This window comes from Passer domesticus, chromosome 14, assembly GCF_036417665.1.
Source record: "Passer domesticus isolate bPasDom1 chromosome 14, bPasDom1.hap1, whole genome shotgun sequence".
Lineage (NCBI taxonomy): Eukaryota > Metazoa > Chordata > Aves > Passeriformes > Passeridae > Passer > Passer domesticus.
In genome coordinates this window covers 4851442-4868337 of record NC_087487.1, presented here as the reverse complement: position 1 = coordinate 4868337, position 16896 = coordinate 4851442, and the positions used below count along the sequence as shown (strand labels likewise).

The window sequence follows — 16896 nt, the reverse complement described above, 5'->3', positions numbered from 1 at the left end:
GCTGGGAGGGTTTTGTGCCAAATTTCTTGTGTTTTGCATTTGATGTAGTGAACTGTGATTTCAAACAAGACACCTTCAAACAGAGGGAAGCTGCATTAATCCACGTTCATTCTGGAAAGGTTTCAAACTCTTGTTGGCCAAAAGGGAGCTCAAAAGGTGTCTGGGGGTCACCTTGTTTCCCTGCTGCTGACAAAACATGATGTACATGCTAAACCAGCTCTAATATGTGTGTAGTTTAATTTTGTATCATTGCATTCCTTAAGGAATAAACCTAATAAACCATAACTCAGAAAACCAAGGAAGATGCGACTGACAAAAAAATTAAGACAGATTTTTCCATTAGAAGCTGAAGTTTTATTACAGGATAAGAGTACATAAAGCACATCTAAAATCGATGTGTTCAATGCACTTAATAAAGGTAATGTAATATTAAAGGTACGGTTTCTAAGTACAATATAACAACATTCATATTAGAATGAAAATTGGAGTATTTAAAAGACAACATTAAATCTCTTATTTTTACAGTCATATTTACAAAATGAATCAAAATACTTTTTTCGGGACCGAGTAAAATAACAAACTTGAATATAAGCAGGCTATTGTAAGAGTGAGTTGGAAAGGTCTATGGAAGGGAGAAGTGAAGTGACTGGGTAAAGATCATTAGCAAAGGTTTAGTACAATACCACATCCTCTTGATGGCTTACATTTTATTGTGGCTAGAAAAGGGATTTATACATACTGTACACATAACAGACAGCACATATTTACATGTACAGTATAATTGCATTAAACTTGTGTGTATTTACAGAAATTTGAGCATATCACTCAACGAGGTTTTTAAGTCTGTGTGCTTCATCTTCAATCTGATGTATATTTGTAATCAGCATTTATTCTGGCGTTGGTATGTTGAACATTTAGTAAAGAGGGAGGATAAATGTTAACCAAATGGTTTTGCATAAATATATCAAACTATTAAAACAACAGGGAGAATGTGTTCCTGGCATTACCTAGAGGTTGGTACATACAAATTTAAGAGTGAGTCCTTCTCTCTTTGAAAATATCAAAAGGTGACTTAAATCAAGAAGGGAAAACAAAATTGTCATGGCTTATATTTAAATAAGATTGTAGCTTCAAGAGGTTTTTATAATTGTCCTGATAGTGTTTGCAGTTAAACATTCCACTTATGAAAATATACCCATGGTGCAGTAAAGTTTGTTTTTGTTTTTAGGTCAACAGTATGTTTGCTGTTTAAAAAAAATTATTTATATATATATATTCCTTGGATTGAGGGTATAAAAGCAGTGCATGGAAGCCAAGAACCATGGCTTTAAAATTCACTACCTTCTATTATCAAAAAGTGCAGTAAACAGAAACATTGTTATTAATAAATTGCTCAAAAATCTTTGCTAAAGATCTTATAAATTCAGTAATATTACAGAAAAATTCTAATAAATATTTAAAAGGTTAATTACCTCCTTAGTTAGATATTTGATATCCATCAGTTTTTAAGAATGAACATGAAAACAATATCTAGAATGAAAGGAACAGGGGACAGGAATATTTTGAAGGGTATACGACTACGTAAATTAAGGTATACATGAAAAAATAAAAACAAAACCCCCATACCTGACAAAATGTTGCAAATTCCACTTCTTAATTAACTTTAGTTGCTACTGGCTGTCCTTGGATATGTATGCATGGTGTATAAAGCATATCCAGGGACTGAATTTAGCCATCCATCACGGCAGATTTACAGAACATTCCTATTTACAGTAACTGGAGTTAAGTGTGTAGGCATGGCCCAGTAACATCCGCAGTCTGAGCGTGTACAGATCCTATTTAAAGTGAGGAGGGAGGAAGGCACCCAGCAGAATAACATCTAGAAATTTCCGATGCAACAACAGGATAGAATTCTCCCAACGAGCCAAATAGCTACCTCCCTTTCAGACAGACAGCATATTGTAATTATTTTATACTGGCAGGTTAGATGTTCTTCTTATTTTCAATACAATACAGGCAGACTCTTTTAGTAACCAAAAGGATAACAAGCTGGACAGAACAATTTTAATAACATTAATAATTAATAATGTTAATAATGTAGAAAAAAATTCTACATTTGATATCAAGTATCTGTACCGGTGAAGTAATTTTCTCCTTATTAAATATACTATAGAATAATTTATATAATGACACTATGCATTTAAAGAGAAAACCATGTCCCAAATCTTGTACTCTGATACAGGTACTTGTTGGGCATATGTTGGTGTATATATATATATACACAAATATATATATTTATATATAGTTATACTCAGTGAAATTAACAAGACCCAAAGGTGGTATTGTCTAGGAATAAAAGGGGTTTGTTTGTTTTTGTTCACAAAAGTAACTTATCTAGCACCACACATCAGAAAAACACAAAAATAGCACACTCTAGTTCTAAACAGCTATGTCTAAAATAGATTATATAGTAAAACAGATATTATACAGCATAATGTGGTATTTGATAAACAGATAAATATTTGCACTGTGTAGGCTGTTTATAGTATAATTTTATCTATACAGAATGAAAGCAAAAAGTTAACTGTATAGAGGTGAGCAGAACAACATTAAATATTATGACTCCAAAGCAGAGACAAAGTTAGAGTTGAAAGAATAGAGCAAGATAAAATGTTTACAGGCCATTACAAGTCCTTAAATTAGTAGTAAAATAAGGAATCAGTTGCTCAAGTTTAAGAAAGCAGTAAACAAGAGATTTGCATTTACATGCAGATGTCTAAAACTTGTATTTCTTTTAAATCTATGCACAAAAAGTCATTTGTTTTATTGCTTGACATTCAGTTATGGCTAGAATATTTTTAACCTTTTTTTTTGTACTTTGGAAACAAGAATATTGTTAAAGGTGCCATAAAAATGGACAACATTGAAAACAGTTTGCAAATAAACCACCTAACACTGCAGTTCTTTATACATTTTAAAAAGCCTTGTCTGGGGTTTGTCATATGTTAAATATATTTAATCTGGGAAAATACATTGTAGCTTGAAGCCTCCCATTGGCCCAAACATCCAATACAAAAACACATCTCCAGAAAAGGAGCAGGCAGACAATACAGTTACATATAAAGAAGCAGCCAGTTAATGTCCTAATACTTCAAATAGTGACCACTGTTCTGTAACTTTTTTCTAAATCAATGTAGAAATGAGGAACATTTTGGATTTAGAAAGGTGTACAGTACGTATGCCTTTTTGTGAAATAAAATTCACTGTATTGCTTATGAATTCTCTGCATTAGATATAGATAGCATTACAGATTGCAAGTTCCTGTAAAGTTTGTGCATCTACATTAAGACTTTGTGGGGTAATTCAGGGTAGTGTTTCTCAAACCGAAAGTCACAACTGGTTGTTTGAATGCTGCCCAAGTGTTCAGATCACGATCAAAACACCCCGCCAGGCACACCCAGCTCGGTTCTTTGTGCACTGCAGGTTCCCCAGCGCAGAGCACGTGCTCGTGCTGGAGCAGGGAACTCGGGAGCGGCAGCTCAGCCCCACGCCTGGAGGAGCTGCAAGGGCCGGCTGCGGACTGCACTCTGCATTGTGCACTGCCGGGGAGTTCCCAAGTACCTGCAGCAGCTCGGTTCCTTCAGTTAGGAGATGCTGCCAGTCATTGCAGCTGATTCACACTCCCTGCCCCAGGAAACTTAAGTCAATTCCAACACAGAGAGCCCTGTGCAGAAGTATAGCTCATAGAGATTGTGCTTTCAGAAACCTTGAGAAACACTAACATAGGAACACAAGTACACATAGGACATGTGAACACTGAAAACATGCAGATGTTAACAAAGTGTGATGTCACACATCAAGTTGAACAACTTGATTGTGAAGTTCAGCTTGAAGAAGTAATAAGATTATGAGGGAAGACATACAAGTGAATATTGTGGCAGAAGAAGTGAGCCTATGAGTATTGATCTGAAGCCTTTATCATGTTTTGTTTCTTATTTGGATAGCCTACTTATTGCTATAAAGTTATTGCTATATTCTACCAATGATAAAGGCAAAAAAAAGAAAAAAAAGCACAAACAGCAACATTATAGATGGAAAAGGTAGAATACAGCTTCTGTTTAGATGTTAAAATTCTATTTAGTACCTGAATAAAGTTCCAGAGAAAGACTGTATATTATGTTATGTATTTTTCTCCTCAAGTCCAGTGACTTAGCATTATGTAGCAAGCCATTATCACAGTACTAGAATTAAAGCACATACTGCAAGGATTTTTAAATAAATACTCATTTACATTTTAAAACTTTTCTTTTTGTTGTTGTATTTGGTATTTGTATGCATTTGCCCTCATTTCCACCAAATGATTAACTGACAGAAATACTTAAACAAAAAGAAAGAGTCTAATATTCAAATATATTAATGGATGTAACTTTAAAAGTGATAAATATTAGTATTAATAATTAAAAATAATTCTAATAGTTATGTTTCTCCAGCTAGGGAAAATAAAGATGTTCTGTGCAATCTGAATCAGCTAGCACAGGTAGAATTCCATACTCAAGAGAAAATTGCCGATTATTTTTGGATATTGTGTAGTAAGTGCTGTTTCTGGCATTTATATTAATAGGTTTGTCTATATTGAGGAGTTTAGGAATGTCTAGGGAAAAAACCAGACGTCATTTGCACAGCTTACACTGTGTAACTTGTTTTGTTCATCAAGTACAGACTGGGGATTGTCTATGCCAATCCAAAAAAGGAGACTGTAATGCTTGGATCATCCCACTACACAGTTAAAACATCTTATAGGTTGTCCATTCTAAGTGTTTAATTGATGTGCAAGTATGTAAAGAATAGGGTGCACTGTCAATCAGCAGTAGGAATTCCCTTCTGCTGAAGGTGCTGGAACACCAGCTGATTGTACTTGCTAAGCACTTGTCTGCCTTGGAAAGCCATTCCAAGCTGAACTCAGCTGTCAGCTCGTGAAACCGTAACTATGCTCTCCCTATTCATTAAGCAATCTAAAGTAACCAACTGGTAGCTGTATACCTGTGAAAAAACCCTCAAAAATACCAGAAAACTGGGGCTTTCTCCAAGCAGACACCTTGGATGGAGAAATCAAATTCACTCTCTTTCCAATGTAACCAAGGTGCTGAAGTCTTGCTCATTTTGTTCGTAGTTGTTTACTTGCTTTTCTACTTGCATTTTCAAAAGAATGTGAAGCCATAAAACAAAGCTAATTGGGACAGGCTTCAAGCATCCCATAGTTTGGCACTGGGAGATTTCTAAACATTGTTGGGTTTGGTGCCATTGTAAAATCACTTGCAATTGCTGTATTTGATGTACTAGATATGTAAGTTCCTTCAGCCGCAGTGTTTCTTTCCAGTCAGGTTTTGGCTTTACCATGAAACATCTGCAACAATGACAGACAACATCTGAAGTGTTGTTCTTGTATTCCTGCACATCTGTGTTCCTTTCTATGTGACTTCACTGATGAAACCTAACCATGACCTTTGTCATTCTTACTGTATTCTCACAAACTGATTCATTTCTTTAATAATAATTTAAATACTAAAAAGCCACTTTTTATTGCAGAACACTGAATTTCAGCTGGAAAAGTAGTCCTATCATTATAAAAATGTTTAGAGGGTATTGAAATGAATTTAAATCATTTATTTTGTGGGTCAGCATTTATTTTCTAAAATACAATTGTAAAATCTTTGCACTATTTGGAGTACTTCTGTTTTGAGCACAATACCAACCAAAAAGCAGCTCTACTGCAAGAGTGAGCAAGACAATGAGGCACACATAGAGCATTTAGTTAAAAAAAACCATCCAGTTCTCTTGTGCCTGGGGGCAGGGGGAAGGGAAGAAATACTAGCATATTTTTTAAAAAGTAATTTGTTCCACCAGCAGTACTGGCCACCCTGTTGAAGAGTTTTAGAAGATCCCTGAGCACATTAGTTTCTGACTTATAACCCCAGCTCCAAAATGATAGGGCTTCTCTTGTTGATAACGAGATGGATTGTCATTCACAGTTAAGTCAATCATAAGGTGCTTAATCTATTTACCCTTTTTTTTTCACCAATCAGCACAAAGAACTGTCAGAAAATAACTTTTATTTTTCTTTTTTAAATAATAAAAGGGCACAAAATTTAAACAATCAATATTTTGTGACAGTGGTTTAGGATTATTATCTGGCTGCCCCTCAACAACAGACAAGTGATTCAATCGACATTCCTTAGCAAAAAAAAAAAAAAAAAAAGAAAAAAAAGAAAAAAAGGAAAGAAAAGAAAAAAGGCAAAAAAAGAAAAATCCTGTACAAATATGTATTTTTCCCTGAGGGATCAAGGTTACACCCGCAAGTGCTCTATGTACATATTGCACTGTAGAGGAATGAAGAACATGTGCAAAAAAAGCAACAATGATTGAAGCTTACTAATCAAACCTTTTAATCATGACTGCTATGTCATCTTGCATTTTGGAATGTCGGAACACAGCTATTCCTTTAATCTAAAATCTAAAAATAAAAAACAAGAAAGAAAAGAAAAACGCACCTCTACTATGGCACATTCAATGAAATAAAAATTTTCCAAAGACAAATAGACAAATTCCATCAAGAAAATAATACAAAGTTCGTTCGTTTGTGGTTTTTTTTTTTGTTTTTTAGAAAAATTACATTACTTTCTTTCATTGTTTCACATTACAAAATCTTTTTTTTTTTAATGTTTACACAAATCACATTTTATTGCAGGAATATTTCAAGTGCCATCAAACATTTATAGAAGGGTTAAAAAAATAGAAGTCTCTCTAAAGTGGTCCAGACAAGGCTTTGTATAGAATAAATCTTTTTACCACCTTCTATTTTTGACTTAAGTATTTTGAATACATTTTCTTTATTCCATTGACACTTAACAGCCTAGAAGCAGCCGCTCACACGTCCCACGCATACACTCATGTGCGCACACAATGGACTCTCACACACACAGGTGCACATAGACAGATATCTTGGTATTCATACTAAGATAAGCTAATAAAGAACAACCAAACTTAAAACCAGCCTCCCTTTTTACCTAATTCCATACGTCAAACAATGCTGGAGGTGATGACATATATTAGGGTGGTTCATATGACAGTATAGTCTAGTAGCTCTTCCTAGAAAGCCAGAAAACATCTCCAGGGATAGATATAACTCCCAAGGAAAATATCTTTGCAGACTCTAAGGACTAGGTCATCTAAACTCCAAATATTATGTTCAGCTATCCTAGTGTTTTTATTTGTAGTGAACTGGGCAGATGATGAAAATACTCATGTGAATATCCACTGACCTCCAGTGGTTTTTAACTGGTTGATCATGTGATACCAGGCCACAGCTGCAGGGGTTTTGCAGAGGGCACTTCCTCTGCTGTGCTCTTACATGGCCATCTCACCAGCCACTCTGGTGTTATTCTGAGTCCCCTTGCATAAAAATCTCCTTGGCAACAGATGTCTTATCAGTGAGTCTGCTGGTTTTTCCCCTCTCCATGAAGGCCAACCCAAAAACTATACTCTACTGCCAAGTGGCTGTCAACTGTGACCAGGAAAGCCGAGTTACTTGGGGTGTGTATGTTCAGCCTGGTTTAACAAGGTCCCAGTACACATGAGCTCCCACAAACAAAAACAACAGTACTTTCTGGCCTGGAAGATCAGTCTTAGCTAAGGCCCTATTTGAAACCTTTTTATTGTTATGTATTTTATTAGTAAATGCTCCAAGACTTATATTGTCAATGATTTATGAATGTAAATATGCTAAACAGAATCCAAACAAAACCACTGGTGCCTAGATACCTGGTAAAATACTTATATTCATCATGAAAAGGTAAGAACAGGATGTGACTGAAAACTAATCCCCAATATTTTGCCTGGTAGTCTACATTGTCAGAAGTAGGAGGTGTATCTCACTCTCTAAAAAAGTAAGGTCTTACTTCACTATTCATTAGTTGACACTGAGATTAAGTTTAGTTGATCTTTACAGGACTAGCACCTAAGGCTGGTCACATTCAGAAAACATTTGTTAATTTAAAGAGGTGCTTCAAAAATAGGAATACACATTACAATGCAAGTACCATATCATGCCAGTTACTCCAATAAAGTAAACAATGATCCTAGGAAAAGTGTTTCAGTGGGAGTGGAGTGAGCATGTGCTGGGCTGTGAGCCACCTCTTCAGGAGCAGGAAAAAGACAGCTCTATGGACTTTTTCCAAAAGCCCTCTCCTGCCTCCATCCCAGTGCTCACAGCACTGCAGGTGTTCCCCTCCCACACTCCAGGGCACACTGCTCTGAGGAGGAAGTGTGATGCTCTGCTCTTGCCCTCCTTTCAAAGCCTAGAGATGAGTGATAGCTGTAACCTTCCCTGATGTGCTAGACTGGAACATTTTTAATAAGTGTCATAGATAAATGTTTCTATCTGACCCCAAAGGAAACATGTTCAAATCATAGAATAAACCTACATTTTGCTAATAAGAACCCGCTGATCTGATTCTCCTTTTTAAAATACTTAAGCTTCAGTGTGCATCTATTCACTTGTTACTTCTCAGCAACTGTAACATATATAAGAGATTGTTTACCCTTGGAAGTTAAATCAGTAGGGCACATTCTGTCTCATTCCTTTTAATTTTTGGATGTTCCCAGCTTTTTCTTAGGTACTTCATAAAAACTGCATTTGTGATGGCCTACAGGGCATCCAGTTATGCATCTTCATCTCATCCAAACCCAAATATCCACCTCTGGCTCAAACAGCCACAGTTTGCAATGTGGTTTATGTGAACCTGCTTCCTTCAGAATTACATTTACTGCCAGCTTTGCTCAGAGACAGAACTCTTCCTGAAGGGAATGGTAATTAATAACACTGCAAGATTCAGCTTATTGCTTGGTTATGCAATACAGGAATCAGAATTACAGAATGCAGGTTTCTGGTATTAATGATTTCCAGGCTTGTACTGAGTACAAACTAATGCTTTCTAGCAACAGTTTGCCTTTCCTTTCTTAGTCTGTTCCCATCTGATGAACTTTAAAGTGCATCTTTTTAAACAAGGAGAGAACAGACTTCTCTGCTCAGCTCCCTGAAACTGAACTGCTGGATGCTGGAACAACAAGGGTCAGTGTGTCTCATCTCACTGAAGCCAAAGACAAACCTATGGATTTTGAGAGGATACAGCTTGGCATTTGAAGGCATTGTTTACGATATGGAGTACAAAAGTATGTAATATTACATGCAAAAATTACTTTTCTGCAAGCATGTCATACACACATACTTTTACTGTAGATACAGACTTGAGTAAGTGCTTTCAAACCTGGATTTATGGTGGGCAGGAATACACTATTTAATAGCCTGATTTTCAAAGATGCTGTGTAACTCAATTGTAAATGATCTGTAATTAATTAGTTCAACTCTGACAGTGGAAACTCAGAACCTTTGAAAATATGAGGCTTTTGACTTTGAAACATTCCGGTTTGAAAGACTTGAAAATAAAAGTACCTTTGAATTTAACTTCTGAAAATATTATTTTAACGTAGAAAATTGTCATTATTTTCAACTCTTTAAAAAAATCTCTAACCATTTCAGGATATGACCAGCCTCTCTTTAAAAGTAACATGGAAAACAGCAGCATAAATACCTCCCAATGTACCAGTACCTGCCAAACCTTTTTCAGTTAAACTTGAATTTCTGGTGCACATGCAACACAACAATGAACACGCTAGCATTTAATTTAAAGAAAAAGGTGCAAAATGAAAGTGCCTTATCAATTCAACAAGAAAAGCTATACCAGTAACTACATTTTATATTAATTAAAACAATATATAAACAATATCTCTTTTGCTATATATAGTCTTCATGCCCATTTACCCTGTAATATATTATAATGCTATTGTTGCTATTGCTATGGACCCTTTTCATGCCGTTCTGTCTACTGGCAAACAGTGGTAGGTGAAAAAAAATCGTCCTTCATGAAACAATGAGCAAGTTGTGCAAACTGATGCTGAAATCTCTGCAATGCACACCAGTCGCTGATTACTAGGTGGACTCTGTTCTGACCAACAAATTGATTGTTCTGTCAAAAGTCTGGGCAGTGAACTACAGGAGAAAACAACCTTCTGACATTAGTACCCTCAGTCTGTGTAAACAGAGGTCAAGGATTGAGAAGTTGAGACAGAAAAAGGGTCCATATTTGTAGGCATAATGGAAATCATATGCATGAGAAAAACAAGTTCAACTTTGTTTCATTGTTTCCCATCCTTCGCCTGACCCCGACCGCCAAGAGATGTGCAGTGTGTTGGCTCCCTAGGTCTGTGCAGGGCCATATAAAGTGTCTTGGTTTTCTTTCTTTTTTTTTTCCTTTTTTTTCCTTTCTTTTGTTTTAATGTTTGTACTTCAGACATTCTAGAAGTGCTTAGGTGATACGTTTACCCATCAATTTGCATTGCTGGCTCAAACTCTGAAGTGAACAACTCCTTGTAAAGTGGAGGAAAATGAAGTCGCACAATGTCTGGGTATATTGCTTTAAATGCCATAAGCTTTTCTGTATGTCGTCCACACAGTGCTCTTAAAGTAGACACTTTGCATATTAACTGTAAAAAAATGAACACAAGTCATATGGTCATACATGGAACCAAGCCTCCCAATCTTGCTGTAAGGATTAAAGCTCTCCCAAACCAAATTATTAACTTAACAAGGACATTTCAGATGTACAGTCATGTGTATTTGCTAGAAGTATTTAAGTAATAAACTCACAGCTATTTTTGAAATAATCTTTTTTAAGGTCTTAGGAAAATGTGGCATTAGATTTCCTTGCTGGATTGAAAACCAAGTATTTCAGGGCTGGATCCTCACTCATTAAATTATCCTCTTGGAAGAAGGCAATCCCAGCTGCTTTTCAACCCACTGTAAATATTATGGAGGCAACTGGCAATGCAATAGATTAGACTTTTTTACCTTCATTCAAAAAAGGTAAAAAATATGTACTTCAAAAACATCATGAGGGTACTCCCTGAAGTTACTGAGTAAAGTATTTTTATCAACACATATGGAAGACTCTTTCTTCTGACAAAGGTATCCAAAGTATGCACTCAGAGAAAATTACATGAGCTAGGATTTGAAATTAAGAAAATCTGCAGAGCCGGGCTGGACCATCCTACTTCTATTGTAGGTAATTCTGTGCTGTGAAACAAAGCATAAGCTCTGGCTGTGCAGAGGTGTAAAAGCAACTATGTCTGCAAGCTAAAGGTAAAGTGCCTGTATTTCCCCAGTTCTTCAGATTTACTTCTTGTAACATCACACCAGTTTCCCATTTCTGAGAAATTACATGAAGATACTTTAGTACATAATAGTAGGTAGTGCCTCTTTTTCCTAGGCATCAGTATTTGGAAGAACTGAGAAAAAGGCTATGTGGGGAACTTCTCACAGAAGTCAGAAAAACAAGTTTAGTTTGTGTGTTACATGTTATAACAACTTAATTGTCAGGCAGGCAGCAATTCCACAAATACGAAGGCATGCATGTTGTAGCACTGAAATAGTATTCTGTGTAACAGGAGTGTTGTGTAGGAGACTATCCTAAAAACTTCATCACTTTTCATGAAGTTCCACATAAAAATACTTCCTTTCAGACCATTCTCAACCTTGTTCCCTAGAACATCATCATTTCACCTCTTCTAGGTTTAAGTAACTAGGTCCAACTGAGCAGCTCAATTTTGAACAAAGACTGCTGGGTTTATAAATAAATTAACTGTGTATGAGCTTTTACCCCATAATCAGGGCAGTGTTCAGATGAAGCCACCCTTTCACAGTCCTGTGACATGGCACAGGATGACTCTTACCTTTGTAAGAATCCCATCTTCTCGGTGGTTCTTCTGTAGGACGTGCTGAAGTGCTAGCTGGATCTTCTGTTGGAGTTTTTCAATTTTCACTTTCTCCTGAAGCCATGAGCGATCTGAATATAAATGGAGTTAAAACCTCTAGTAATGCACACGTGGATCACAGCACACCAGGAAGTACTAAGTGTGTTACAGATTCCTTTCTCCTGTCTGCAACCTTCCTTTCAATTGTGATAAACTTTCATATAGAAAATGGGCTTCAAAATTAATAGGTTTTGAAATATATTTATTACATGCACTTAAAGTTACTTTTATAAAGCCCTTATTTAGGAGAATGCAATGCATCTGAGTAAGATCTATTATTCATTTGCAAGAAAATCTGTAGAATGCAGGGTGTTTACAAAATGAGCCTAGCAACTTTTTACCGGGAAATGAATAAATCATGTAATGAACAACTAGTTGGAGAGGATCTTCTTACTAAGGTCTTACAGAACTTACAGAAAACCAGCAGAACATACAGTGACTGACAGAAAAATCAGATGCAAAGATTCAGCTATTAAAGAAAAAGCAGCTGAACTTCCTGGCAGAGAAGCACTATTAGCTGCCACATTCCTGGTGTGACAGAACTGCTTGCTAAAACACAGGGCTAACACACTTCCTGTCTGGCCAACAACATGAGCACATATTTATGACAGACTCACCATTGCTAACAGAAGTTTCCATCCCCACTCCTGAGTCCACTATGCTGCACTCTGAACTCACAGTTTCCTTCCTCAGGTGTCAGGCCAGGCACAAACTGACTTTCTGCCCCAGTACCTTGTTCCACCTGACCTAAGAAGCCTTTCCAGGACCTGGAGCACACTGTGCACATTCACCTGTGATTATCAACTTATTTTAGCCACAGGCATGGCAGACCCAGGCTGACTTTTGGGGTAACTTGGATGTCTTGCACCATAATTCTCAATGTCCCCAGTCACACTAAAATGGCACTGCTGGAAATTTTCTGCTGTGCTGCAGCTGCAAGCTCACACACATGGAAAGCTGCCTATGGGAGTTCAGGAACTGCCTGTCTCACCAGGACTGGCTCACGAGTCTCACACAAATGCATTTAAGCCTCTGTAAAAAAGCTGAGTCCTCAATAAGGGGAAAATGTGGAAAATATGGGCTTAGATTAGGATTTCCAATTCAACAAATTGGTTCCTAAATTTTAATGTGTTTATTAAAATAAAAAATTTGGTGAGGAGACACTCAAAAAGATGATATTTCCACAACGTCTGATAATCGTAATGTTATCATTAAAAAGGCCTCAAAATAAAAACAACCCCTACCAAATAAATCTAGAGGAAATCTTCATCTCTTACCTGCTGACATTAAAACAAACGCAGAAAACAAAGCTATCTCATCTTCTGTCAGGTGCATAGAACATAAGCTTTTTCCAAATTCAAACACAAAGCTAATGAAGTCTTCACAACCTGCCAAAAAGAAGGTAAGCTCTTGTTTAAAACTACTTCAGTGCTACAGAGTTATTGATTTATTCTGATGGAGATGAGAAATAGATGTAAAACACTTCATAGGTGGTCTTCTCCTTAAGGACTGTCAAGTGATGGCAGTGAGATCTCACTCATCCTTGAGGGTTTTACTGCACTCCCACAAGTTCCCAGCTCCCACATCCTGGCAGCCAAGATTCTCCAAGTTTTGCAGAGTGTATCTTTCCTACACTGGGTTCTTATGGGGTAAATATGGATAAATCTCAAGCCATTTATTTTCAAGCTCAAAATTGCTCTACCTTTGTTTCTGTTCTAAATGGAACTTTGTCATGTCAGTGTGGACTGAAGAAGTTCTGATTTTAAGATTATTGAGCACACAGAGTGGGGGAAGAGAGGCACACAAGGGACATGCAGGAAGCAAAGGGAGAAGCCATGACTGAACATGGTTCATGCAGAAGAGGAACTCTGTCTCCTTCCATCCATTCTCTTGCTCACACAGGTGTTATTCAGGTTACTGCTGCTGTCACACATGCAGGTTCGGTCTTTAAAGTGAGCCCTGCTCTGAAGAGCATCACAACCTGAGAGACAAGGCTTTTCCTCAGCCTCCCCAGCCTAAACTTCTCGATATAGCTGGTAACAGATCCAAGTTGTATTTCCCTAGAACCCAGAATTGTTTGTGCTCTGACCTTGTACCTTGAGGTGTTTTAGAAAGGCAGAGAATACTTCAGTAATTCTCCAGAATTCTCCACTGATGTATTTTCACTGCCTCCAAAGTGGATTACAGCCCTAATCTATACCCAGTGAATACATCCTTTTAAAATTAGAAAAAATGGAAAAAAATTTCAAAATTGTATGTAGTTTAATTTTAAAAAAATATTTACTGTATTTTACCAGCAAATAACTGGACTTGGCAGATTTTAAAACACCAGTAACATCTTCAAAGCAGTAACGTCAGTATAGCCCAAATTAGCTTAAAATCTGCTGCCTTTTCCAACAGGATATATGAAACATTACATTAGATATGAAATCTGGGCTTCTCTTCTCCACAAGTGAGTCCAAACTGCTCTATCTTAGTCAAAATGCTGAACTTCAGCACCAACAGTCCTTTACTGCACACAGTTGAGCTGTTTTACCTCCTGAAATCAGCTTGGCCTCAACCAGAGCCAGCATGACAGCTTACAAACAGCAGTTTGAGTTCCAGAACTCTTCTATTTGAATACTATAGGCTGATTTTTCAAAGCAGCTGTTTTCCCTTGCTTTTCCACCTTATTATTTTTATTCTTTTGGTTTTTTGTTTTTTTTTTAAAGACACAACACTTCACATTTCCTTACCTAAGGACTTGAAAACCTCTGGGCTAGCATACTTGCCATCAAAGTAGACTGTGTTGTTCTGGGAGTCAAAGGCACGGCACATTCTGATGAACACAACCTCTAAAGACCCTAAAACAGAAACAATGGATGTTTGACTAAGGAAGGAGAGCCTTCAGCTGCAAAGAGCAAGTGAGGATTTCATAACAATGCTCTGCATTCATTGTCAGTTTAGTAGAGCAGTAAGTTGCTGAGGTGTAACAGAGCACAGTTTGGTTTGCTGGTAGAATTACATGAATTCCCATAAACCCCTTTAGAAGTTTTCGCTGAAGAAACTTAGTTAATGCTAATAAAATCCAGTGATTTTTTTAGAGTATGAAGTCTCTGAAGCCAAAGCAGCTCATTTATATGTATGTTCACCAAGCCTTAACAACTTGGTCCAGTATTTGTAACCCGAATTACTGCTACAACATCTTGCATAGAACAATTTGGATTTTTACCTTGAAATATTCACTATTAGCAATCAAAAAAAATTAAATCCAATTTTTACATCTTAACACGCTCATTGCTCCCTTTCTCCATAATGAAAATTTAATAGATAGACTTGAACTCCTTCTCCCCACAATAACTAAGATGATGTTACTTCAAAGACAGAAAATTTGCAAGGTTTTTCATTATTTAATTTTAAATGATCACTGTACTGCATATGAATATAAGTGTATGCAACCACTGTATATACCACGTAACACCTTCCTCAGGCAAAACTAATAGAAGCAGACCTTAAAGCTGACCCACATACCTGCTTTTAAAAGCACAATTTGATCATTTTGACACAGTTCCATAAAGCCATCAATGCGTTTGGCAAATTCCACTACATACTGTATAGCTTCTGTTATTTTCACTGCGCATAACTGCCACATTACCTCCCTTTGCTGTTTGAGAGAGAAGAGAAATTCAAAAATTACTAACCAAGCTTTGGAAAGTAAAACTGAGCTAAAGAAAACCAAACAACAAAATGGAGTGAGTTCTCTCCAACACTCCTGGCTACAGTCTGCTTATAAGTCAAGGGGAATTGACCTCAAAACCAGAGCCTCATGTGGATGAGTGACAATGCAACCATGGAAGACTTCTGCAGTCATGTCAGAAGAGATCCAGCTTGGAGAACTTTTATCATATGCCAAAAATGTCAAAGTGTAATGATTTTGGTCATTTCAGTGGGAATTTTATTCTCTGCATGAAAATAGAATGCCAATTTATACCAGCAAGGCATGATCATATTTTTTTCCAGTGTTGAAAATAATGCAGAATGAAAACACCTAAAGTAGAAAAAATTGTACTCTGAAAGGTTAAATATTTTTCTGTGGAAATGAAAAATATGTTCAAAGAACAGTGTGCTTTAGCAGTGCTTCCCAAGGCCATTTTCCAAATGTAGCCAATTGGTAGCAGCTTGTGGATGGAAGGCATGTTGGAAATAACATTGTTTAGACCTTACAATACCCTGGTGGCACGGCAGCACTGCGCTGCTGCTCCACAGGTAAAACCCAAACACTGAGGGACAACTGGAGCCTGAATCAGGATTACAGCGAACCTGAAGGCTGCAGATCTGACAGAGCTCTGTGTTTATAAACTCAAACTGAAGCACAGCATGTAACATCACAAACTTGGTGGCTTCGGCTTTTGTTGTTGTTGTTGATCCAGGACATGACAATTTAAGAGAAGAAAATAACACACCAAACAGGATTGAAAAAATTCCTATTATTTCCTATCCTTCTTTATCAAAGACAGATTTTAGGAGAACATCTTTGCCGTTTCCTATACCTGTAAAAACCACAAATGCAAAGATATCCTGACCATATTGCTCCTTTTTATTCTAGTGTATTATTTTTTTAAACACACAAAAATATACATTCCTGATAGTAAGGAGAAAGCAGTGAAAAAGTGAATTTTGCAGTGTGTTATGGAAATACCATGCTTTAAAGAAACCATGCCGTATCTTGGCATGCTTTTATACCTTGTTCTGATAGTTCTCAATTTCCTCCTGCAGAAAAGTTTGCCATGTTATCTGCTGTAACTCCTCTCTCAAGTACTGGCAAGTTTCCATGTGTGACTTGGAAATATTCTGTGCAAGATGTTCTAAAAGAAAAAGCAGGAAACGACACGCGTTAGAAATGCAAAGCTGTACCTTCAGACACGAGAAGAGCTCGTATATTTCAGTTGCAACAGGGGGAAGGGAGAGGGTGCAAACAAGAGAGAGAAAACT

The 16896-nt window shown here is 36.9% G+C and overlaps 1 protein-coding gene across 9 annotated transcripts in view; it reads right to left on the bottom strand.

The window, feature by feature from the left end:
* Window positions 1–331: 331 nt before the first annotated feature.
* The window catches only part of RORA (RAR related orphan receptor A), a 472196-nt gene continuing 455631 nt past the window's right edge, over window positions 332–16896 (bottom strand). For all 9 annotated transcript variants that reach the window (XM_064389399.1, XM_064389398.1, XM_064389401.1 and 6 more), the window contains 6 exons: window positions 16648–16769; window positions 15436–15568; window positions 14661–14768; window positions 13203–13313; window positions 11845–11957; window positions 332–10599 (listed from right to left, as the gene is read on the bottom strand). In XM_064389399.1, coding sequence (XP_064245469.1) covers window positions 10435–10599; window positions 11845–11957; window positions 13203–13313; window positions 14661–14768; window positions 15436–15568; window positions 16648–16769 — 752 coding nt within the window. In that variant the 3' untranslated portion in view covers window positions 332–10434. The remainder of the gene's footprint in view (window positions 10600–11844; window positions 11958–13202; window positions 13314–14660; window positions 14769–15435; window positions 15569–16647; window positions 16770–16896) is intronic.